The following is a 24,078-nucleotide window of genomic DNA, read 5'->3' as shown; positions in this document are numbered from 1 at the left end:
GATATTCTTCCGTATAATACGTCTCTAGATTCATACTAGGTACCTACATAGTACCATAAAATAAAACCGTACCTAATTGGTTCGATGTTTGCAGTACAGTACCTATTATAGCGGGGCCAATGACGGTTTAAAAAACCCAGACCAACCAAAAGAAAGCACGCTAAATAAAAGTTTTGTATTTTATTTCTGATTTTTTGATTTCTGTCAGCCTCGTCGCCATCCCGATTTCTTTACCTCTACCACAAACAACAATAATAACAACAACGACAACCAATTGTCCAACACCCATATCCACGCGCCATCTTTCTACGTCATCGAAATAGCCATGACTGACATTTCGAGCGGTAAGGACGCGCGCAACGTCAAGAAGCGCACGAGCAGTCCCGATGTTAATACACCCTTGAAGCGCATTAAAACGGAAACCGAGGACGAATCGAAACCAGACAAATACAACCCTTACCTGGCACACTGGAGCAATGGGAACGGTGCGGATGGTGATGTACAGGACGAAAAGAATGGATTCGGCTTCGAAGATAGGCTACCAAAGGGCTCGCCGCTTGCAAAATTTCAACCGAGGAATACGACGGCAAAACAAGCATCTGAGGCTGAGGATAGCGATAACAATCCCTTCACCGGAGAGCCACATTCCCAGCAATACTTCAACATCCTAAAGTCGAGGCGTAATCTCCCTGTACATAAACAAAGGTTAGTCAGATTGTAGCCCATCTCATATAACCCTATGATTATATCCTATGATTATATATACTAATGCATCAAGTATAGACAAGAATTCCTAGATCTGTACCACAAGTCACAAATTCTCGTTTTTGTCGGTGAAACAGGTTCAGGAAAAACTACCCAGATCCCTCAATATGTTGTATACGACGAACTGCCGCATCTTAACCGAAAACTCGTTGCTTGTACCCAACCTCGACGAGTTGCCGCCATGTCCGTCGCCCAGCGTGTCGCCAACGAGCTTGACGTTCCATTGGGAGATGAAGTCGGTTACAGCATTCGTTTCGAAGACAAAACCAGCTCCAAAACGATATTGAAATATATGACGGATGGTATGCTACTAAGAGAAGCTATGCACGATCACGAGATGTCGCGATACAGCTGCATCATCCTCGACGAAGCACACGAACGTACTCTTGCCACCGATATTCTTATGGCCCTTCTCAAGCAAATCACCAAACGCAGACCGGATCTCAAACTTATTGTTATGTCTGCTACACTCGATGCCCAGAAATTTCAACGATATTTCTTTGATGCGCCCCTCCTCGCAGTTCCAGGAAGAACCTTCCCCGTCGAGATCTTCTACACCCCCGAGCCAGAGAAGGACTATGTGGAGGGTGCCATACGGACTGTGCTCCAGATTCATGCTGGCGAAGACGAGGGAGACATACTCCTTTTCCTTACGGGAGAAGAGGAAATCGAGGATACCTGCAGAAAGGTGTCACTCGAGGTTGACGAGCTCGTGAGGGAAACAGATTGCGGCCCCATGGCCGTCTATCCACTTTACGGAACTCTCCCACCACATCAACAGCAGAAGATCTTTGATCCAGCACCACCCCCGCTCAGGAAAGGGGGTAAGCCTGGTCGCAAGTGTATTGTTTCGACAAACATTGCTGAGACATCACTGACCATCGATGGCATTGTTTACGTGGTCGATCCTGGTTTCAGCAAGCAAAAGCTCTATAACCCTCGACTAAGGGTAGAGTCACTGCTGGTGTCCCCTATATCGAAAGCTTCTGCCCAACAACGAGCGGGACGTGCCGGTAGAACGAAGCCTGGAAAGTGCTTCCGACTTTACACCGAGAAGGCCTTCAAGGAGGAGCTGATCGAGCAGACCCATCCCGAAATTCTGCGTTCCAATCTAGCGAATACTGTGCTGGAGCTGAGGAAACTTGGTGTGGAGGATCTCGTCCACTTCGACCTTATGGATCCACCTCCTCCCGAGACGATGATGCGTGCCCTGGAGGAACTCAATTATCTCTCTTGTATCGATGACGAGGCGAATCTAACCCATCTGGGCGGTTTAGCCTCTGAATTCCCCCTGGATCCCGCCTTGGCAGTTATGCTAATATCAAGCCCCGAATTTTACTGCTCAAACGAGATGCTCTCTATAACAGCTCTGCTCTCAGTGCCTCAGATCTTTGTGCGTCCGGCGCAGAGAAGACGAGAGGCTGACGAAATGAAGAATCTCTTCAAGCACGACGATGGAGATCACTTAACGATGCTCAATGTGTATCATGCCTTCAAGGGAGTGCTCAACCGCGGCGATGACGCGAAGGCGTGGTGTCATAAACACTACCTATCTTTCCGACACCTTTCCAGTGCAGACAATGTTCGTGCCCAGCTGAAGCGCATCATGGAAACACAGGGCCTGGAACTCCTCAGCACGGATTTCAACGATAAGAGTTATTACACCAACATCCGCCGGGCTCTAGTCAGCGGTTTCTTCATGCAGGTTGCCAAACGCGAGGGCCCCAAGGTGTATCGTACCCTCAAAGATAACAGCCAGCGTGTTATGCTGCACCCGAGCACGGTGCTTCAGACGGAGTACGATTGGGTCATCTATAACGAATTTGTTATGACCTCGAAGAACTACATTCGGACCATTACTGGCATTAAGCCAGAGTGGCTTTTGGTAAGTTTTAATCTCTTTCTCTTTCTAGCCTATTCTCAAGAATAGTTGACTAACTAGATGTCTGATAGGAACTCGCGCCGACGTATTACGATCTTAGTACTTGGGATGGCCAGAAAGATGTCGAACTGGCGCTGAAGTCGGTCGCCGATAAGATGAGGCGGAGAGCTGCCATGAAGGGTGGCCGCTAAGAGGCCCTTACCATCGATACGATGAAATGAATGATAGCCCGCGAGTCGACAGCTTTAAGAGTCGTATCGTCGTATTATCCGTTGTCGTCTAGAGCCACTTCCGCATCCTCGAAAATGACAAGACACCACATCTCTAATATAGAAGACTTTCTTACGATTTGAGTATCACCAGATGCTTTAATATGGGATTAGAAGGTGCAGAACATCTAGAAGACAGCGTGGGCATTTCTATTTACCTCATGTTACTGCCAATAGGGAATTACCATGGGTTTACAGTAAATTAAAACTGTATCTACACTGGAAGAAGAGATGTGAAATACCTACCTACCTACCTACCCAGTTATCCAGGTGGTTAGTTAAGCAGGGCGAGAATATGGCTTTCCTGGAAGTGAGAAAGATAGATATTAATGTATTCAGATGTTACCTAGAACGGGGAAGATTGTGCTACACTTTACAGGGCTTTAAAGCCACTTCAGTTGGGCGTCGAACAGACTCGGGGGCTTATGGTATCTGGATTAGGTTACGTAGCTGCCTACTTACCTAGGTAAATACCAAAATACATAAATCACGTTTTCCCGTCGGAAGGGCTCGTATAAGTGCCTACGTACCTATTTATCTATGCGTTGTTGGTTGTTGTCAGCTATGTGCTTGCATGCTTGCTTATCCCCTTCCTATCGTTGGTGTTGAGGGGTGAGGTAAGGTGGTAGCCTACTAGGTAGTATGTAGGTGTGTCGATACATTCTAAGTGCCTAGGCCTAGGTATTCGAAAGAATAGGGGCACCTATGGTAGGTAGTGAGTGAGCAGTGAGCGAGCAATATGTCAAGCACGTGGTAGTAATATACTTTTTTGTCTCTGCCTCGGCCCCCCCTTTCTTACCCCTTTTTTTTCTCGACCGGCGGGTAAGTACCTAGGTACCCAGGTGGATATTCATCGATAAGCTTACGCGAGCGTGTGAGTGTTGTAAGGCAAAACTGCTGGGACTAGCTACCTAGGTACTTGGGTGTGTAGATCTTGACATTCCTACCTCAGGTATTGTTGTTTCGGTAAGGAAAGGCTTTCTTTGAACCCCCACCCTCCCTGCCTTCTTCGTGGGGTCACTAGGTACTATAAGTACCTAGGTAGGCTCCTGACTCCGGTGTTTGTGTAGGTACCTACTACCTAGGTTAGACATTATATATTTAGATAGGTAAATACCTCGGTTAGTTCGATGCACCGAGGCTCGTAGAGAGTGGTTGATGTTTTGTTTACAGGCGCGAGGTAAGGTACCTAGGTATGTAGATATGTAAGATAGGTGGTATTCATCGGAGCTGAAAAATACATCTAGGTGCTACCCCCGTGGATCGGACGATTCTGTGTAATGTTATAAGATGGGATGGGATATGATGGGATGGTTCAGTGTGTGGATATGGATGGGGGCTGGTTTGATTCAGCTCAGCTTGACGGCGGCAAGGCTTCTGAGCTTTCCAAGTTGCTTGAATGGGTATGCCGAATTACTAGGTACGTACTAGGGGTGGAGGACCTGTAGGAGGATATGTATGAGCGAGTAAGTGGGTGGGAGATGCGTAGGTAATTATAGACAACCTTGTTTATTTATTGATTGGTCGGACAGTTGTGTGATTATGTTTTTCAGATGTAGCTGGTGCTCATCGCTAAAGTCATATAGGTCAATGTATGTGCGATCCTGTCAACACCTACACCGATACCAGCACCACAAAGTCTGAGGCAAGTGACAGGTCTAAAGCTCTTAGCAGTGTATCCGAAAATGGCCTCTAGGGACTTCCAACCTATTTCCTTCAGGTACCCGTACCCGTACATGGGATTGACACCTGCCCACCGAGGCAGGTTACTCACTAACGTAAGCGGCGCCAAATGAACATAAGAGGAGGCGTTCCGGTGCTACCACACCTGGGCATCCACACGCCAATATTGAACTTGATAGAAACAATTGGGCATTTATATTTGTCACGGGTACCTACATGGATTTCCTTGGAAGCAGCACGCATCCAGTCCTATTGGTCCAAGGGAAACCAGGACATTCGCACATGGTATGGCGGTGGCTTAAATTGGAGTCCAGCCCCTTCTTAGTAGGTAGCCATCCCATATACACCTGGATCGTGTTACTCGACGACTGGGTGTGTGAGCAGAGCCAAGTGATTCCGTAAGAACTAGCGATGAGTATTTTCGACATTACGGTATAATACAAAAATAAATCGTATACTTACCGGTTAGGTAGGTGTGTAGATCCCTCTTTGAAACAATGAGGCTCTCTGGGCGGCCCCTGGTGGCAATCCCCTATCCTAGACCGCGGTGTCTGAAATGTCTTGAATAAGCCTTGATGAGTTTTACAATACCTTGCACCACCTACCTAGGCATCGACTAAGCAAGTACTTTATCTAATGCCTCGATGGGTATTGGCTTTTTAAAAAGTTGAATTACTAGGCAAAAGACGTTCTCAGCATTATCCGCCTACCTACCTGGTAGGTGTCGCTTCTCACTATAGTTCTCTACAACTCGGCTTGTGTAAGGTGACAGAAGAACAACACGACTACTGAATACGAACACGGCATTTACCTGCTCCTAGAAGCCATGGGATAATAGATAGACGGACGGATAAACTGAAAGTAACGAGACGAGACGAGACGGCGGTTGTCACGTACCTATCTATCAGGTGCGTAGCAGAGAGGCCAGCAAAAGTGATCATACCCCCTTTTTCGACCCGCCGAAATTGTCCATAAAGGAGCTAGTAGTTAATTAGCAGGTGGGCATCGAAGTTTACGAAAGAATACACAGGAATAAGGCAAAAAACAACAAAAAGGAGGAGTTTCCAAGAAAAGGGGGGCAAAGAGAAACGTCGCCCACGTCTTGCCATCTACCTACCTACCAGCTAGTTGGGCCCGCGGGAAGCAACCATGTCTCTCGGCCCGCTCACCACGAGCTTCACCCCGCCCGCATCGTGCCTCGCCACGTCGGCGCTGTACTGGATCAACACCGCGTCGACCTTCTACTGGCTGCACGGCCAGCCGCTCCAGTCGTCCTGTTTTCCGAGCAACTACTCGCCGGGCCAGGACCAGTACTACGAACCCGGTGTATGCCCCGGCGGCTATACGGCGGCGTGCCGGGCGTCGACTACCAATGGCGCTGCGGAAAAGGTCACGCGCACGACTTGCTGTCCGTAAGTGTCTCTCCCATCCCATCCCATCCCTTCTCTTCCAATCTTCCCTTTTATTCGAAGGATCAAGAGAGGCGAGCCGAGTTGAGTGAGTACACGGAGGTTTTCAAGGTACTTGGCTAGGCGTGAGTGAGCGGCGCGTAACCCCTAAACCAAGTCAAGTCAGGTCACCCAACCATGTCCACACACACATACACACATTACCAGACCAGCATATTTCTATATTTTCTAACCAAGAAACCCCTCCCCCACCCACAGAGAAGGCGACTACGCCTGCGCCCCAACATCAAACCGCTACGACTACCCCTGGGGCCCGACCCTGCGCTGCATGAGCGTGTACAGAGTCGACACAACGACGAGCTTCATTACCATCGATGGCACGCCCCGAGGAGGAGAGACGGCGGGCACGCCGATGGGCTTGCAGGCGCCGTGTACGGTTATGGCGTATGGGGTTGTTGTGCAGGATGGTGGGGGGGTGATGAGTACGACGGCGACGGCTGGGGCCTCGGGGTCAGCTTCTAGCGTGCGAGTGTCGGAAACCGGCTCGGCAGATGCGGTGGCAGGCAACTCGCAAACTGATATTAGCAGTAGCAGCAGTAGTAGCAGTAGTAGTAGCGAACACGGCGGACTCAGCAGCGGCGCAGCCATAGGGATAGCAGTCGCCGCGGGGCTCGCCACCATGGCCTTAGGCGGCGCGCTGCTATTCCTGCTCTGGTCGCGGAAGCGGAAGCGGAAGCAAAAGGAAGCGGAACGTCTAGCAGAAGTAATGCGTCCGAACCCCTGGGAATCGATAGATGACAGGGCAGTGCCTCTCCAACCCGCGGTGCAGGTAAACTGGCAGCCGGTGGAGTTGGCTAGTGAGAGGGAGGCTAAAGAGATAGGTGGTGATAGCCAGGTGCCTGTTGAGAAGGATGGGACGAGCTTGGCCCGGCGGTAGTAGGTAACGTTGCGGAAGGGATGGGAAGGGATGGGAAGGGGGGCGATGTGTGATACCGCAGAGTGGGCTTGTATATAGAGGTACCTCGTAATAAAAGGGGGGCCTTTGGCCACATAAAATATTTATTCAATGAAAACGGCATCGATGCTCAGGATTGAAAAATCAGTAGTTGCTTGCCATGTAATAATTTTGGTCGTGGCCGTGAGAAGATTGTAATGGGCAAGAAAGCTTACGGAAACAGACCTTTCCTTGCGCTTACCTAGTACATTGTGTAACAAAACCGGAGGGTTTGACCAACAAAAGCTCGTGTTATCTAACTACTAGGCACCTATACGTACGGTATTAAATCCGACTGGAATCATAATCTTGTTAGCATATGTCCTTGTTTTATGTATTGCCAAGTACTCCGTTGAAGGTATGCCTAGCATATATTGGTTAAGGGGGGCCGAAAGGGGTAAAAAGGGGTAAAAGTATATCCGTGATCAGGCCAACCCCTCCTGAAAAATTGAGCAAGGTTGGCAAAGCTTCAATACTCAATTCGCAATTGAATTTCTTCTATTAATCCAAGAAATTGTATCCGGAAGCTTTGTAATTGGAAAGATGCATTCAACTTGTGTTCCAGCCGATTTCTGGTGTCCAGGGTTAGTGAACAATCTGCAGGTATTCAGACGAAACCGAAAATAAAGCCACGCAGGTCGAACAAGACTCAGAGCCTGCCTAATCTGGCTTTTCTTGTGACTCCCAGATATCATAGCGGTTAACGGTAGGTATATCGGAAAGGTCATGATAAGTGTCCTTCCTGATTCGCCACGGTGAGACGTTACGAAGCGTCGATTAATAGGGGCAGATTAAACATTTCCGAGCGGTTACCTAGCGCAGAATCTAAGGCAAGTGAGATGAGCACATATGTAGGTACGTACGTACACAGCATCGAGGATCCATCCGAGTAACGCCCGAGGGTATCCACGGCGGATATCGAAGTCGGCTAACCTACATCTCGAAAATGTGGAAACGTCGTGTATCGGTTCCTACCTAGGTACGCCGGTTGAAAGCATCTCCAGGAAGACATCGGTCATGGGATAGCCTCGCCCGCGTGATCTTCGGTCTAGATCAGACCATGCTTTCTAGGATGGGTGTAGTTACCTGCCTATGTAGGTAATGGTGTTGCAAGGTCAGAGTTAAGCTTATATGGTTAGGTAACGATGGCAGCCTTCTAGGCCTAGGCCGAGGGCGATGGTGAGGGCCCGTCTAGGCGGATTTTCCTCGTGATACAGCGATGTCATCGTATCGATTCCATCTACAATGATCATCAGCCCGAAGGAATTTGCTAATAGGAATTCGGCTCCAGTATGAGAGCGAGTACTTTTCCCTGGTTTCGACTGAACGAACCCCGTGCCGCTTCGAGGGGGGACTAAGCTTACTGGCCTGTCAAGAGGGATCAGCTTGGCGGCGGTGTTGGGAGGGCATCCGTATGACGTTCCCAGAGATAGGCTATCCTGCTGTGGCGATCTTCAACTATCTAATATGTTCACCAGAAATGTGACGCGTCAGACCACGAGCTTGTCACAAGGACTCAGCCCATGCCGGTCGCCTTGAGCAGGATATACGGACTTGGAATCGCCAAATTATTCCTATCCTCGCGTCGGTACTGTGGACCGCGAGGATCGTCATGTGTCGAAGAGCATCAGCTCTCGTAGGCGATCATTGCTATCTCAGTGTCGGATAAGCGTCACATGTGGAATCTGTAGAGATCTCAAGTTTTCCGAATATTGCCACCACCAAACACACTCAGAGCATAGACAATAAAGCTCGGAAATTAGCATGCGTTCGTTAAACGGGGATAATGGGTCTTCATAGTCCGAGATTATATATGCGGCTTTGAGCTACACGCACTGAATAAAGGGCATTGTCGAGTAGCAATGAATTAGGGAGATACAAGCTTGGAGATATCGTAAAAGTGTATGGTTGATCAACCTGTGCTTCATGTCAATGGAACATACCCCCTTTTGTGGCGAGTCATCTGGCAGCGGCCAAAGCACCATGGACGCAAGAAATGACCGAGTGACTCGCCCGCCGGGAAGCGTAAGGCCAGCTTCCCAATAAGTGTGGATGTACTAGGCTCCACTTAGACGCAGTCAATAGAAACACAATACTACCAGGTATTGGACGCCTTCATCTCATGCTCTATGCATACGAAAGACTTGATCTGGCTCATAAGCTGAAAAATGGTATGAAGTAGGGGCATATGTTTCTGTATTCGGCGTGATTCGATCGCTCGCTGAAGACGAAAAGGGTGGCCCCTACTTACTCTGGAGAGGTTCTAGAACAAGACGATCCAGTATCGTGGGAAAATTGCATCCTAAGCCATAGATAGAAGCCAGGGTAAATTGCGCGTACACTAAGCAGGTACTTACGCAGTGGAAGGGGAGCCTATGTAGAGGCGGATGCAGTACGGGTTGCGATGATACCCTCTGCATACAGGGGCCTTCTTGGCTTCATGTAAAATGTCGTAGGTGTATATCTAGACCGTTGAGGCCGTGATACGATCCACAATATCTTTCTTCAGCCGGCTATTATTACGCAGCAGCCAGTGAATGTAATGTATTGAGGATGCTTTAGAGCCACCGTAATGGCCCTTTTATATGGTTATAAAACGGCTTGTTTGTAGTAGGTTTCGGTGTCGGCCTGCATAGGTACTTAAATTCAAACTAGGTCATATGCAAGCACAACTCGATGTTTGTAAGAGCGTAAACGTCTCATCTGATGTCTTGAAGGCTTATTCTTGCTGATCGGGTACCTAGTAAAGCTTTTCTCAACGTGCTTATACGCCAAAAACCTGCTTGTCAGGTGTTGATCAGGCGTTTCTAAAAGTACTAAGTACTCGGATCTAAGTCATATAGAAATAATTATTAGCAGATATGCCTATTGCAGGTCTAGCCTCCGTGTTTCTGTTCTAATTTCGACTATCTTCGTGCAGTTATATTCGTGTGTTTTCGTCCCTAAACTTTCTGTTATTGAGATACAATTGGTCGTGCTTGGCAATTTTCTACTTGGAGCATACCTAACTATGTAGGAACCTTCTTTGTTTCCAATAATCTATAGCCTACGTAAGTCTGTATTGATACCTGCAAGCTGTATTATTACGTGACATATGCACTGATAGCGTCACACTGCATCCCATCGGTGGAATAGGAACCGGACCTAGGAAGAAACTGGCCTCTCCAGTAATAGGCATACATATAATGTAGCAAACCCAACAGCCCGGTTTAGGTAGCTTGGATCAACATAGTTTATAAAACCTAGCCTCATCTGCCATTGTTGCGGTCCACTAGGCATACTTCATTATAGCAAGAAACGAGTTTGGGGTGAGCTTGCCAGGTAGTAAAGCCAGCACTCTGTAATGGTAAACATACCTAAGCACAGCGTAGGGTAGTTACGACGTCCGCCGAGACGGGTTATACTAGACGAGAAACTGGTTTAGGGTAGGTCATGAAGTTATATGATAGATATTGCGAGCAACCAATCATGTTGACAGACAACTGTGCATGAAGAACTGGATGTCATGTTACACAAATTAGTTATAAAAGTAAACTCGAAAAGAAAAACAACATATAGGAACTTACCGAGCAACCGTTCAAATCCGTAATTTATACATATGTACATGTTGACTGCCGTTTAACTGGCTAACATGTGACTTAATTGGCGAGTCACACGCCCGGGGGGTCTCGATCCCGTCTATACTAGGTACGGTGTAATCTATAGTCTCCTTGGGACGTGGGAAAGCATGTATCACCTGCAGCGGCATGGGCCGTGCATATACATCAATGGCATCTCAGCCCGTGGTTTTGTTGTGAGACGATGGCGCTAGCTACCTCCGAAGCATAATTTGATGGGGCGCCAAGTGGGTGGAGGGCTTCGGCATTTGTTTAAAAGAAAAGCGGATGACATCCTAGCCTTGCTATATGACAAGATGCCGCAGGTTTTCTCTGGGAGATTAAAAGCGATCTTGCAGCAATCGGAAGCTTCTCATCTCGACTGACGCCCCTTAAAAGCCACCGGTTGATACACCGGCGAGCGAGTGGCTGGCGTGGAACAAGCACTAAAGGGTTATTGAGGCGCAACATCACGGAGGATATCTAGATGGAAACACCCGGTAGCCGGGGTTTCAGGGAACAAGTCGTCGAGATCCAGTTTTCGACGCAGTAAATGACGGACTTTAGCTACACATTAGCAGTCATGAACAAGAGCAAGGTGAGATAATTGTAGCTTTGAAAAGTACAACTTCCAATTCAACAAGCCACCCAATAAGCTATGTCGTAAAGATGAAGGTGTCAGAAATGCTTTGTAGCGTAGCAATGGAAGCTCAGATTAAGTTGTAAGCAGAATACAAAAGAAGTGCCCAGATGTGTATTGACGTCTCTGATTGCATGTAGATGTTATAAAAACAAGATGCTCTGTCTCATAGGTCAAGCTAGTAGGGGCAAGAGGCAAATCGCGGCACTCCCGGTCAAGCACTGCAAACAGATCGATGCACGAAGGGTGCTGGCGATGAGGTTGCAGTGTTTATGATGATATGACCGAGATGAGCGGAAAGGGTTAATTGCATTCAAAGATGCATCTAGACAGATGCATAACACGCATGATAGGTAGAAGTAATACGAGAAAAATGAATAGTGGTAGGTTAGGTTGGAAGAAATGATGAATTTTGGTGATTAATTGAAGAATGAAGAAAGATGAAAGATGAAAGGTGGAAGAAAGTTACATAAGTCAACTCAATGGAGTACAATGTTAGGTGACCTAAATGAGATATTAATCATTGATAGTTATTTGATGTTGTTGGCACGATGTTAAGTTTTATGTTGGTGTGGCAAATCCCGGAAAGTAATGTCAAGGGGTCTTTAGGCCCTAACTATATTCATAATAGGTAACTAAACTCTATTAACATAACTAAACCCGGAGAATTATTTTTGGATGACGGGTCCTTACCTAGCTAGTAGATATGTAGGGGTCTTATCCGAGAAGGAGTCTGTAGGACCCATTTGCTGGGTCCTTGATACTACCTAGGGTACCTACTTAGGTATGTAATATACAACTTACTTCCATGGATACAATATAGATAAGTAGGGGTAGCCCTGGAAGTAGACACTGTGTACTCCGTACTATGTAAGTAAGGGTGGTCCCTTATATATACAACCGCAACGTACATGCATGTGTACAGTGTACTAGGTAGGTATGTACGCTCAAATTCAATGTTAGTGGTAACAACAGAAATTCGGGACAGGGTTAGAACATCACTGTAGGTTAGGTATGTATGTATGTAAGCTTACAAAAGCCTTCACGGTTTACATCCATGGATAGTATCAGTCCACTTTGGTACGATACCGACAAGGAGAAATGTTGAAGTATGTAATGAAATTTGCTCCCATGGATGTTACATATAAAGGTAACATGCAGTGCGGTGTAAGTCAGGAGATATGTAATTAACTTACATATGTACATGCCATCGCAAGATGCTGCAGTCTGCCGCGGAGGCCTTCCTGGCCAATGATGAATTCAATTCTATCAATCTTGAGCCTCATCTTTGGCACCTAAGGTGTCATTTTTTATTCTTTTTATTGTCATTGAGTTATCCATTGAATGTTGCTAGATTATAACCGAAGCCGATAATTGGGAACCGATATTGCTGCTACCCTTCCGACCCTTATTAGGAACAAGCTTATGCCTGTGCTACATGCTACACACTCCGTCTCCGCCGCCGCCGAGATCTTGTCCAAAGCAGAGGATCGATTATAACGGCTGAAGACGAACAAGTAACAATACCAATCTGGAAGTTGTTCAAAGGTAAATAAATAAGGGTATTAATATATCCGTAGCCAACGAAATATGTGGGAGCGATCCATCCAATTCTCATCTGTCATAACTCAGTTCTCACCTCACTCATGTAAATTCGCCAACAGACTTCATACATATTTAGGAACCAATCAATGGCAGAGAATCCAGTTTACTCTCCTCACATGTTAATTCATACCAGCCACACATAGTACTAGGTAGCAATAAAGTACGCGGCCAATCAATTTCTACCCGCGTTCCCGCTACCTAACCGCTTTCCGTTTTCTCGAAAACTGCCTTGCTGGTACATAGGTTGGTAGGTATGAACCAGGACCTCGATTCCTAATTAGGTACATCATGTAATATCATTCACCTAACTAGGACTCTTGTCAGACGGGCCATATGTGGCATTTTTGCAGCGTATTATAATCAAATGATAGATAGATACCTACTCCGTACACACGGGCCTATGTTATGTACCAGCAGCCCCTTGCTGTACAGGGACTCATATTGATACATTACAAGGGGTGCCGTTGCGAACGACCGTCAAAGACGGGGTACTTTTAACATAAATAAATGGTTGATTACAATGTCTATGGTGGATCAAGCCTGATGGGATGCTCCGGGAGATGATAAATAAGGATGGTTCCGCACATCAACCTGGGGCCGATCCCTCTGTGTCTTGGGGCATCCTTGCAACAAGAACTTGCTCAAGTTCTATCTCATACCTAGCTACCTCTATTCAATATAACCCAGCCTTAATAACTTGCTAGCTTGGACTTCGTAGTCCCGTTAGCAAAATCAGGTCGCTTGACTACCAGCGGGTAGTAGTATATACTTTCATCTCTTGCTTCCACGATCCATTCTTGGATCCATTGGTCTACAAACCAAGCGTCTCCCCATCCATCCTAATAGTTAAACAGCCTTATAAGAGGCTAAACATCATAGTCTACCATGAGTGGAAGCGGCGGCTACTACAAGTACCGATGCAAGTACTTCTATACTCATAACTGCCCTAATTGGGTTTATGTCAACAACTCGCCTTGCGCAAACTGTTGCGTACGTCACACACATATATGGGGACATCACATCGTCTTGAATCTATCCGCGATTTGCTAATGCTTTCAAAATGTAGGCCGAAGGGCGAGACGTTGAAGGAGCGCTTCCCGAGAGGTATTCGCACGATATATGCGTCCCTCGAGTCGAGGACGGCATCGTCCACTACACGCTGATGGAGATCGTCGCCACGGACGAGCCTGGCAACCACTGGATGCTTAGGTACAAGGTCAATCAGACTCAAGTTCCCACCGTCATGACCACCAGTGCCACCCCTGGACCCCCGGCCCCAGCGACTAGTTTCTAAGGCGTCATCCGGCGTAGTCGATCACGACGAGCCCATTATAATAACTAAGGGAAGCTATCTACTAGCCAGATAGACTAGTTCCTTAGGAATATGGAATAGGGGGGTGATAATACCAACGCTGGGAGGGAATATTTTACGGCAGTTAACATGGATGGTGGGGGGGGGGGACTAGCCACCAGGATGTAATGGGACGGCGGTTGTATGTAATGGCGGAAGCGGCGCTATGTTCCAAAACCCACATACTTGTAGGATTCGCTAGAGCGGTTAATGAATTGGTCAACAGTGACGATTACTAGATACTCCAGACTGGCGTTAAGAAAATCCTCTAATTATGAATTCGATCGTTTCCCCTTTTCAGAAATGATAGCTGTGTCGTTGGTAGAATTTGCGGTGTTCCACCGTAATAGCCATAGCCAAAATTAACGGAACGGCGTACCAAAACGCGACTCGTTTACCACGGCTCTTCCATATAAGATGTGAGCCAAGTTCTGATTAGCAATAGGGAGATACCTACGATATTACATAATATCCCAAAAACAATACATATGAAGTTAGAAATCTATGTTGACCGGACCATACGCTATTCGATTTAAGAATATCCGCGGGGTTCGGAAATTACTAATCACGTATGAAGTTAGGAACCGTACCTCGCCGTGAAGAAACGAATATTAAAAACCGGTAACCTAATAGATAGATAGGGATGCGGTATTCGAGTGACGGGCCGATACGTAGTATCAGCTCGTGACGAGCTGGAACAGTGTTGCAATACGGGATCTCACAGTTCCCAAATCGGGCCTGCTGCATTAGATATCGCGTCGGCCTTGACACCCGTGATGAGCGGCCTACATTGCTGGGTCCTGTCTGCAACCTAGAAGCGACCGCAAGTCCGATTTTCAAACACACCTAGGGTAATATAACTATGTGATATGGCTCGTGCTTATCGCATCCGCGCGTGGTTAGGGTTATCGGCATATTGGGTGGTTGATCTCGCTATTGCCAGAAGGGTCCGGACGAGTCGATGCAACAGCATTATCCATTAGTTCATCATGGTGTTGACGGGAAGGCGTCTAAGGCGGTAGTTATCTGCGAGACAACGCAGTTTGTGGTGACAAGTTTTCGAGAACAGGAAGTGAGGGTTGTGTTGCAAGGATACAACCATCAAAAGACAAAAGAACATCTACTGGAGTTTCCGCGTTGTTGGCCGTTATAGCTAGGTCAACGTGCTGCCGAGGAGATCCGAGAGGTCCTTAGTAATACCTAGTACATATTTATGGACAATACATTGTAGAGTTGAAAGGTTCAAATCAAAGTTAGAAATGAGTTAGAACGAGGTGGTGTGCTGCAAAAGGGTTGATTGAAATTGGTTAGCTTTGGGGCTACGCTAACACTAAGTTTCGGGAACGCTAGGACGTACCCAGGTACCTAGTTATCCGTAACCGTTACTAGGTACATATGTAGTTATTGCATTTGTTGGAAGTGGGGGATACCAGACTTTCCTTCCCGCTGTGGGGTACCTGGTTTTCGATAGTCCCTGCTGTCCTAGTCCAACCACGTGCTCTGCCATTAGGCGCTGCCCGGGCCGCTTGCTCCACCCTTGGACCTTTTTTGCATACAAAGATACTTTTCCAGGTTCTCGTAGTTGCTTGTCTCCACAATGTCTAACGGCTTCTTCCTTTATTTTTATTTTTTCTATCAAAATCAGTATTATGTACAACCTATCGAATGACCCCCATACTCCGTACCTCCATCAAATCTTGCATGATACATATCTTATAAAGCACTCGAGATTGCATCAAAACTTGGTACATACTAAGGATATATGTAGGAATGGGTACATGTACCTACCTACTACCCAACATTGAAGTATCTAAGGTTAGTAGGCCTCAAGTCGTCCTCATCTCCGTGCTCGTCTCCGTTTCCTGCAGGGCTTATGGCTGCGATGTCCGGGTTCCGCGGCGTTCTTACCTGCAAAAAATATGACAGCTGCAAATCTCGTACGACCTCCCTCCGATTTATTAATGTCTTGTATGTCGTGCTACCTTCGCATAATAACCCTTTTGATTCGCCCGTCTTCTATCCGTCTGCACGTCTGCATGTCTAGAACATCTATCGTACATGCTGCGTTAGATGTCTTGTTTGATTTTAGCGGTACCTATCAGTTGGTAATACGGTAGAAATTAGTGATCTACGCTAAGCGTATAACCCATAACCCTTACGAAATCCATGGATCTGAAAACGTTACATCGGCCCGAAGAGAAAATTCATAGCCGTATTTCAATCCTCTCCGTCCCCAAACGTGTGGGTTCAACGTATTCGACAGATACCAAGCTTCATTCCTGGTAGCAAGTACATATGAAATCACCAACATGCTTAACTATTACAGATATAGAGGTTTGCTTTATCACATTCGATACATCAGAAAGCCGATTCGCGTAACTCCAACACGGGACGGTATACTGTCTTAAGTCGGTTAACCCCGCAAGCGAATTTCCTAACGACAACCCTTAGCAGCCAGAAAGTTGGAGATAATTATTCCCTAACGCAATCTATACTCCTTCATCTGATTATGAATACGACGACGACTCCGAATCGCGTTACGAATAATGGGGAGGATGGCGCCAGTAGCGCCATTAGCTTGGGTTTGAGGGAAGTAAAAGAACGCAAAGGACGCAAATAGTAGAGACTGGAACCTAATAGATCTCTGAATGAGCAAATTAATGCAACTGGACAAAAGGGGCATATCAAAACCCTGACAAGACGGCATACTCAACATTCAGGATCGCCCACGATGAGGGCGGTGCAGGTCGTGTCAGATTCTTAACAACACATACCGATACATACTATACCATATGGGTCGAGCCGTCATCTCTAGGTAGGTAGTCAACAATTGTTTGCTCTATAGCGTCTGGCCTTATACGAGACCCAAGGCTTGCCTCTCCCGCTTTGAGATGAGATCCTTGCAGTTCATAGGAAGTCGCCATCTACATACACATTCTGACATTTCTTAGGATGCGTGGCTTTCCGCTAGTCGACCTTACATGTGAACATACAAATCCGCGCGATGTTGGTTATCTTCAGTATACGCGACGAACTAACCTAAGTACAAGAGCCACCAGGGAGTAACTATTGCAAAGACCTATTATTCGCTACTACTACTTAAATGTATCCATCTATGAATATTCCAGGCGACTTAGATGCTATCCACGATGTCCCAATGATAATATTGTACCTGTCACATATTTGAGTTCGTCACCAACCACCTTTGATGATCGTTGCCTGGTTTGAAACCCTTCTCGGGTAGGAAGTATACATCCGTTGGAGCGTACAGTTTGATCGAGTGCTCCTATAATATTGTACATATGTATATACCTATGCTTAGGGATAATAGTGGTTCCAGTGACAACAACAGCCAGCGGGTGCTTCCTCGAGAATGCTACCCTTGTTTTCCCTCCCAGACCACACGCCAGACACCTATACCTATAGTTGACTAATGCAACCAGGGAAACTAGTCGAATAGAGGATTCACTCTAGCAGTTTAGCCTCGGACTACCTACCAATCCCAAATCCCTAAGTGACAAAGTCCTTCACAGCAAGGGATGAAAGTAGGTATATTCGGTTATCTATGCCGGCCTGAGGAATATCACTGATGCCCAAACAAGCAGTTTGACTCATAAGTCAGTCATCACAAGTATGTATGGGCGTAACTCCATTACCGGAGAATTCCGGCTTATCTCTGGGATCCCAAGTTTGGCGCATTTGGCTGAGTAGAGGGCCTACTAGTCACGGCGCCTAGGTCAGTTGAATTGGCAAATAAAAGCCTCGAGCGCCTAGGGAACTCACTCCCCGAGGTTAAAATTCTTTGCTGTCTTCGTGGAATAATCCCTGTGGCTTATAAATTTCAGCAGCCGCGTTTTCCAAACCTCCTACGTGTAAGGTAGACCTCCCTTTACGGTTCTGTTTCATGGTGCTCCTACAATAAATCCTCTTCTCCAGAAGGCCACTGGGGTGCGTATTCGGCAATAGAATATTGGCCTCTTTGGCGCATACCTACCTTACCCCGATCGGTTGGCTGCTTCTAAATCGGATGGCGTTGGTGTTGCGGATCAAAATTATATGGGCCGCCGTTTATTTCCATGGAATGGTTTCGTCCATGGCTTTTCATTGTCTGTAAACAGATATTTTCGAATATCTACTACCATGGTAAAGATGTCCGTTGGCTTTATATACCTATGTATCCCGAGAATTTACCTGGTAGGTTAGGTAGACATCCACAAATAGGTAGGTACCTAGGTATAGGGGCTAGCAAATCCATTTTCTCGTGCGAGTTACTGTACCCACTAGGTAGCCATCTGTGTGCGTATGCCGAACGTTCGACTCGCGTAAGGCGCCCAGTCATCAGCTTCCCTTCCTGTGCTGACAACATACCTACCCAGAAAGCCATGTCTAATAGAAATTCAAGAACCAATCCCCAGAGCCCCATTTTAAAGAGTAACCCTAGTGGAGCTTTCTGGAAAGGGAAATGGATTTTGGGATTAGTTAACCCTTCGGGACATATCGTCATCCCATCTCTATTAACTACTAACTGGTTAAGATTGGGTGGGTCACGTGATGCATTCAGGGGCTATCTATGCCCTTGGCTTTTGACTCGCTTTGACCTAACCTAGGTTATTCCAAATCTTTCCTTGCTAATGAATGTCGCGGTTCTTTCTCCAGTTTACTTGCAAGCATGTCTTTCATGGATATGGCTGGGTGAGTGTCGTATGAACATACCTGAGTAATCTGTCTGCCGTTCACTACCTATGAGATAGAGAAAACATGGTGCCCCAGGAAATGTCAAGGATCTAGTCAAGGGCTAACAAGTCGAAGTAAATTATACGGGGGGCTATCTTAGGTAACCTCCCTAGTCTCTGGCGAGACGTTAGAGATCACTGCGCAATAACGATATTATTCTGCGACTTCTAGGTTTTGCATCATGACAGGAATTAACCCCCCCCTTTTCTTCTCCTTCCATTGTGCGATCTACAAGTGTGCTTGGCCTATAAAGGCCAACATACTTACACAGCAGTTGTAGTCTTTCAGGTTCGGCCACGTCATAATGACAAGTAGCAGAGATAGAGGCTAAGTTAGATATCACTTCACAATACCTAGGCAATTCCCGGACCATAACATGAGGATAGATGGGCTTGGTAGGATAGGCAATGAGGTTGGTTTGTTAACATGGAGATTTGAGCTTCGAATAGGGGTAAGTGACTTTTTCTCAGGACCTCTATAGAAGTGTTAACTACGTCCTAACTACAAGGTACCTTAGGGTATTATCCAAACTTCAGTAGGCATATACCTAAGCATGAATATTCCCTGGTACATGACAGAAACGGTAATCAAGTCTAAGTCAGTACTGTCTCATACACCAAGCCTTGATCTCACTGGTGGTATCCAGCAAGCACACCAGGAAGGTACGCCCCTTAAAGTTTCCTCCTACCTCGTACCTCCTATCCGGAGAAAGCCCAGCCATATAATGCCAAATTAAAGCACCTCCTCCCACCAATAAAATCTGCCGCAGAAAGGCTTCTATGGTGACACAGGGTCCCTTGCTTCTTAGAACTAAAGCCTTGCTACGGCAAAACTCGGCAGGCTTTATTTAGTAAGTCGGCGATTCAAACCCTCGACTGAGCATTCTTTTTTTTTTTGGGGTTTTTTTTTTTTGAATCTCCTTATTTATTCGCCATGAATCCTTGCTGTAATTTTACCAATTGACGAAAAAATGCATGCATATGCGCCCATGTAAAAATCATATTCAACGTCTCAATTTAAGTATTCGGTGTTCTCGTCATCATACCTCATGCATTTGCACTCTTGGCCTCCTACCTCCTACCTCCTACCTCATGACCCATATCGCATAATCACAATAAACAAAGCCACAGCGCCATAGCCACCGAAAGCCAGCTCCAGCTTCCATCCCAGCGGATTGAGGACCCTGCGTTCCCGAACCCACGGCCCTGGTACCCAAACGTCACGTTCTGGACCACGGCGGGGTTGTAGCAGTTCCCACCCACGATATCCACATTGCGCAGATCGTCCGGCGTGACGAAGAACATGTACTGGCGCTGGTCGATTCCCTCGAAGCCGGATGTGTCGTATGGGAAGAGATCAGTGGCGTCGGTGGCGGTCGTGTTGCGCAGGAAGATGCACTGGACCTGGCCCGGGTAGTCGCGCACGAGCTGGGGGTAGTCGCTCATGACGTCCGAGTTGGACGTGTCGGCCACGAGGACGAACTTGCGCTCGGGGAATGTCTGGAAGATCTTGTCGAGAAGGAATTTGCGGATGGAAAGGGTGGCGGAGACGTCTGAGAAGTTGAGCGGTCTCGTGTCGAAAGAACCTAGGGGGTAGGTTGCGTAGATGAATCTGGAGTTCGCGTTAGACGGAGTTGCGCATCATATCTTGGCATGGCGGTGGGTAGTAAGGGGAGCAGGAAGGAACAGAACTCACTCCATGTAGTTTCTTGTGACTTGCTCTGGGGTCGTCGTGAGATAGTGGAAGTGGAAATTCGGGATCGTGGCAGACCAATTCGCGTAGATATCTGGCATATTCATCCAAGGGGTAAACGCTCTAGCAAAGGAGTTTAGTAGACCTTCCACTGGGTCGTAAATCTTGGTAACTCGAAGGATGTCGTCGATATCAGAAATGATGGTGAATCCTGTAGGCGGGACTAGGTAGGCTGTTGCATTTCCCGTGTTGGTCCCGTTGGTGTACATATTGAGTGCTTGGATCGATGATGTTGTATTTCCCGCTATTAAGTGTCCTCCATTTGGGCCTGTTGTATTCTGAAGGATGATGAAGGTATCGAAATCACCTTCAGGGGTAGTTTCATATGGGAGGTCTATCGACTGCACACCACCTTCCTATACGATGAGTTCACAATTAGTTTTCCAACAATGCTAGTAGCCGTCATATATGAGTATAGGCCGACTTACAGCATTTACCACGCCCCCACTTGCATCCGGGCGAACATCAACATCGTTCTCGAAGTTGATAGTAACATTTACGTCGGGCTGCTGGACAACAAATATGGAAGCTGTGAAGTTCCGGGCTTGCTCTTGCTCTGGTATGGCCAATTCGTCGATGTCAGTACCAACGAGGAATACATTGGCCAGATCATTAAGCCTGTCTTCCGTAATATTGGGCTGCTTGTATACATTGCCATGAACCCGTACGTTCCATCCCTGCTCGGTCCAGTTGCCATATGCTCTGAAGCACAATTCCCATTAGCGTTGGAACTAGAAGTCATGTGATGATATTCTTACGGAATATTAAGGACCTGGGTCGGCGATGGGGCTAGGTCTGAGTCGGTTATGCCCAGAGAACTTTCGACAGCTTCACCACTAGGGAAGTCCTGGAAGAATTGAGGTACACCGGATGCTATATAACTTGATACATCGCTTCCAAAGCCACTTATGATGCTTTCGATATAGCTACCTGGGTTCAAATCGCGTTGAACAACTCGGGCCTCTAAGTCTGGGGCTGGTGTTATCATAGGATGCGCCGGAGGCACGGCTACAGCTGTTTTGGCCAAGAGCAGTATTGGCCAAACTGGCGCGAAACTGGATAATAGGAATGCCATTCAATTTGGTTAGGTAGGTGTTTAGGAGGTAAAGCACCTCTAGCTCCGTCAATAGGTGATAAATACTTCCAACCTATTATAATGATTGGAAAAGGGTCAAGACAACTTTGGGCCTTGAGTTATTAAGAGGTAAGGAAAATAGGTAAGTAGTGTGCCAACTTCTGCCAAGTAGGTAGGTAAGTATTAAGTATTGAATGATGTATTCTATAAATGTGAGGTAAATAATGGCTACGACGCCGATTACACACGTGGCTGAAACAGATGAGACATTCTCTATCTTTACCATAAGCAAAGTTAGTATGTGGTAGGTATTAATTTGTGATTGTATTGTGTAGTTATTAGGTATGTAGCTGGGATGGTTCCCAGTTTATGATTGGAAATGCTTTGTTTTCCCAGGGGCTTGGCTATGACATCATTTGCATGGTTGTGGTTCCTTGCATGTGCAACTTCAAGTGGTCGATAATCTTGAAACCTTGGATGATGGGCATTTGGAGATTCTCCATCAAATAAGGTTACCGTGTACATGTAACCTTGAATCAGGACAGGCCTGGGCAACACATGGCAGCGGCCAGTTCCGAGTGCTACCTACATGTACCTTGATTATCTATTACATGTATCCCGTCACTGTACTAATGTACTATCATTGATATATCTCCTGTCTGCCCCGCCCCTTAATCGGAACTTCAGGAATGCACTCATTGACCAGGGACATCTATCTATATAATGCATTAGAGTCAACTCAGTCAAAATCAGAGACTAAGAATTCAAGTCAATAGACAATCTTGGAAGTGGTATTGAGCTTTGAGGTTATGGTATCTAAGCCTTCTTCGAAGCTATAATGCTTGGTGTAATAGATAACCATAAAGGACATTCATTGTCTCATACTTGAAGACCCTTAACCTAGGTACTCATGTGAGTTTCCCTACTCGATAGACTACCTATAGAGTTCTCCATGGTCGTAACTCGTAATCCTAGGCTCAAATTGGTATCATCCGACCTTCACAACGCTTGCTTATATTGGATATTGGTATTGTCAAGCTTTACGTCTAATAGTCTTGAAACGATATGCAATCTAAATACCGGCTAGTTGATTGGTAGGCGTTTGATATTATGTCTCGAGATTGATACTGCGTCCGAAACGTGCGTAGAGTTCGACTTTCAGTTGCGTCATTTCGTCTTTCACCGTTCCAAGCTTGTCCTCTAGGACCGACACATCCTCCTCTACTTGCGAAGTCGACGATAATAACATTTCTTGGGCCTGTGGTAACTGCACATGGAAAAAGGCGTCGCCGATTTTGTATCTGTGAGACGGGCTATTCGTCAGCTTTTTTTTTTCCATGTCCACGTCACAGGTGTAAGAGATGAGAATAGATGCTGAGACACGCATTTCGATAGCAGTTTCTAGCACAAGAGCTTGAAATGCTGGTAGTAATATTGGAGGGGTCCTTACGGTATCTTGTCATCCTCGTCTGCTAGCTCAAGCTCGGTGCTGATATCTTCAAGCTCTTCCTTCTCTTTCTACATGTTCCAGAGAGCTGTTAGCAGTGATAATCGTGGAGTGGTGCGACAGAATATCTCGTTGGTCGTACATTCTTTAATTTGAGCTCCTCTTCTAGATTCAATTCTCGTTGGTGCAGGCGACTGAACTTGTTGATCTTGTCTTGGTCTTCGCGACGGACCTCGATTTCATCACCTGCCGTCGCCTCCTCTTCCTTGGTAAGCTGCCAGTGTAAAAATGCAACGGTCAGCATAAACCCTAATTCAAGATAGGTTTCAGTAGAAACTAACCATGCGCCGATTCATGATGAGGTATTAAGGGTGAGATTTGCGGTATGCTCGTTTGGTGTAACAGCAAGCTATGTGATGAAGTTGTCGCGAGTGCAATCCAAAGCTGGAGCTAAAGGTGGGGGCAGGTAGTTATAGTTAGTTGTATGTAGTTACATGTAGCTAGACTGGGACGGATTGAACTTGGAGGGGTCAAAGGGCTGAATCACATGATTGATAAGATACTAGATAAGTTTAAATATGCATCAATCATGATCAATTATGTATTGAATATGTACCGTAGGTATTCTGTATCAGATACAAATTCAATGTTTGAACAAACATCAATCGTTAATCCCATGAGCAATCTCCCGTCAACTTTAACTCAAAGCTGTTGACACGAATTTTCCACGTTTCTAACGACATCTACATAATATATGCATATATCTCACAACCTAGAACTTATCCCAAAGAATTCTGAGTATTCACGATTTGAGTATGTACAATACCTAGCAGGTAGTTTAGGTAGTTACTTGGATCCAAGCAATTATTGAGCCAA

General features: G+C 46.4%; 5 protein-coding genes across 5 annotated transcripts; 3 read left to right on the top strand and 2 right to left on the bottom strand.

The window, feature by feature from the left end:
• The first annotated feature begins 197 nt into the window (after positions 1-197).
• On the top strand, positions 198-3,422 carry GGS25DRAFT_479356 (pre-mRNA-splicing factor ATP-dependent RNA helicase PRP43). Its single transcript, XM_049260006.1, has 3 exons — positions 198-705; positions 784-2,650; positions 2,719-3,422. Exons 1-3 carry the CDS (start codon positions 326-328, stop codon positions 2,836-2,838), a joined length of 2,367 nt encoding a protein of 788 aa, XP_049118448.1. The 5' UTR covers positions 198-325; the 3' UTR covers positions 2,839-3,422.
• Positions 3,423-5,748: 2,326 nt separating this feature from the next.
• GGS25DRAFT_529638 (uncharacterized protein) lies at positions 5,749-7,386 on the top strand (the record flags this gene model as incomplete). Its single annotated transcript, XM_049265307.1, has 2 exons — positions 5,749-6,011; positions 6,267-7,386. 2 exons carry the CDS (start codon positions 5,749-5,751, stop codon positions 6,943-6,945), a joined length of 942 nt encoding a protein of 313 aa, XP_049118447.1. The 3' UTR covers positions 6,946-7,386.
• Positions 7,387-13,728: 6,342 nt separating this feature from the next.
• Positions 13,729-14,137, top strand: GGS25DRAFT_518972 (uncharacterized protein; the record flags this gene model as incomplete). The annotated part of the gene is made up of 2 exons (XM_049263625.1): positions 13,729-13,833; positions 13,910-14,137. 2 exons carry the CDS (start codon positions 13,729-13,731, stop codon positions 14,135-14,137), a joined length of 333 nt encoding a protein of 110 aa, XP_049118446.1.
• Positions 14,138-19,377: 5,240 nt separating this feature from the next.
• Positions 19,378-22,166, bottom strand: GGS25DRAFT_479339 (uncharacterized protein). Its single transcript, XM_049260005.1, has 4 exons — positions 21,439-22,166; positions 21,109-21,382; positions 20,624-21,036; positions 19,378-20,539 (listed from the first exon to the last, which is right to left on the bottom strand). Exons 1-4 carry the CDS (start codon positions 21,753-21,755, stop codon positions 20,038-20,040), a joined length of 1,506 nt encoding a protein of 501 aa, XP_049118445.1. The 5' UTR covers positions 21,756-22,166; the 3' UTR covers positions 19,378-20,037.
• A 208-nt stretch (positions 22,167-22,374) lies between these two features.
• GGS25DRAFT_479338 (prefoldin subunit 4) lies at positions 22,375-23,674 on the bottom strand. The gene is made up of 4 exons (XM_049260004.1): positions 23,544-23,674; positions 23,345-23,476; positions 23,206-23,273; positions 22,375-23,056 (listed from the first exon to the last, which is right to left on the bottom strand). Exons 1-4 carry the CDS (start codon positions 23,556-23,558, stop codon positions 22,864-22,866), a joined length of 408 nt encoding a protein of 135 aa, XP_049118444.1. The 5' UTR covers positions 23,559-23,674; the 3' UTR covers positions 22,375-22,863.
• Between the last annotated feature and the right edge of the window lie 404 nt (positions 23,675-24,078).

The sequence above is a fragment of the Hypoxylon fragiforme genome, assembly GCF_022984875.1.
Source record: "Hypoxylon fragiforme strain CBS 206.31 chromosome Unknown GGS25scaffold_3, whole genome shotgun sequence".
NCBI classification, from domain to species: Eukaryota; Fungi; Ascomycota; class Sordariomycetes; order Xylariales; family Hypoxylaceae; genus Hypoxylon; species Hypoxylon fragiforme.
This window is presented reverse-complemented; position numbering and strand designations above follow the sequence as displayed.

Coding starts and splice junctions, on each gene's coding strand:
- GGS25DRAFT_479356 (XM_049260006.1), top strand. CDS start 326: ATGACTGACATTTCGAGCGGTAAGGACGCGCGCAACGTCAAGAAGCGC. Junction 706..783: donor CTCCCTGTACATAAACAAAG/GTTAGTCAGATT, acceptor CATCAAGTATAG/ACAAGAATTCCTAGATCTGT. Junction 2,651..2,718: donor TTAAGCCAGAGTGGCTTTTG/GTAAGTTTTAAT, acceptor GATGTCTGATAG/GAACTCGCGCCGACGTATTA.
- GGS25DRAFT_479339 (XM_049260005.1), bottom strand. CDS start 21,755: ATGGCATTCCTATTATCCAGTTTCGCGCCAGTTTGGCCAATACTGCTC. Junction 21,383..21,438: donor ACCCAGGTCCTTAATATTCC/GTAAGAATATCA, acceptor ATTGTGCTTCAG/AGCATATGGCAACTGGACCG. Junction 21,037..21,108: donor GTGGGGGCGTGGTAAATGCT/GTAAGTCGGCCT, acceptor CTCATCGTATAG/GAAGGTGGTGTGCAGTCGAT.
- GGS25DRAFT_479338 (XM_049260004.1), bottom strand. Junction 23,274..23,344: donor AGGAGCTCAAATTAAAGAAT/GTACGACCAACG, acceptor TGGAACATGTAG/AAAGAGAAGGAAGAGCTTGA. Junction 23,057..23,205: donor GACGAGGATGACAAGATACC/GTAAGGACCCCT, acceptor CCCGTCTCACAG/ATACAAAATCGGCGACGCCT.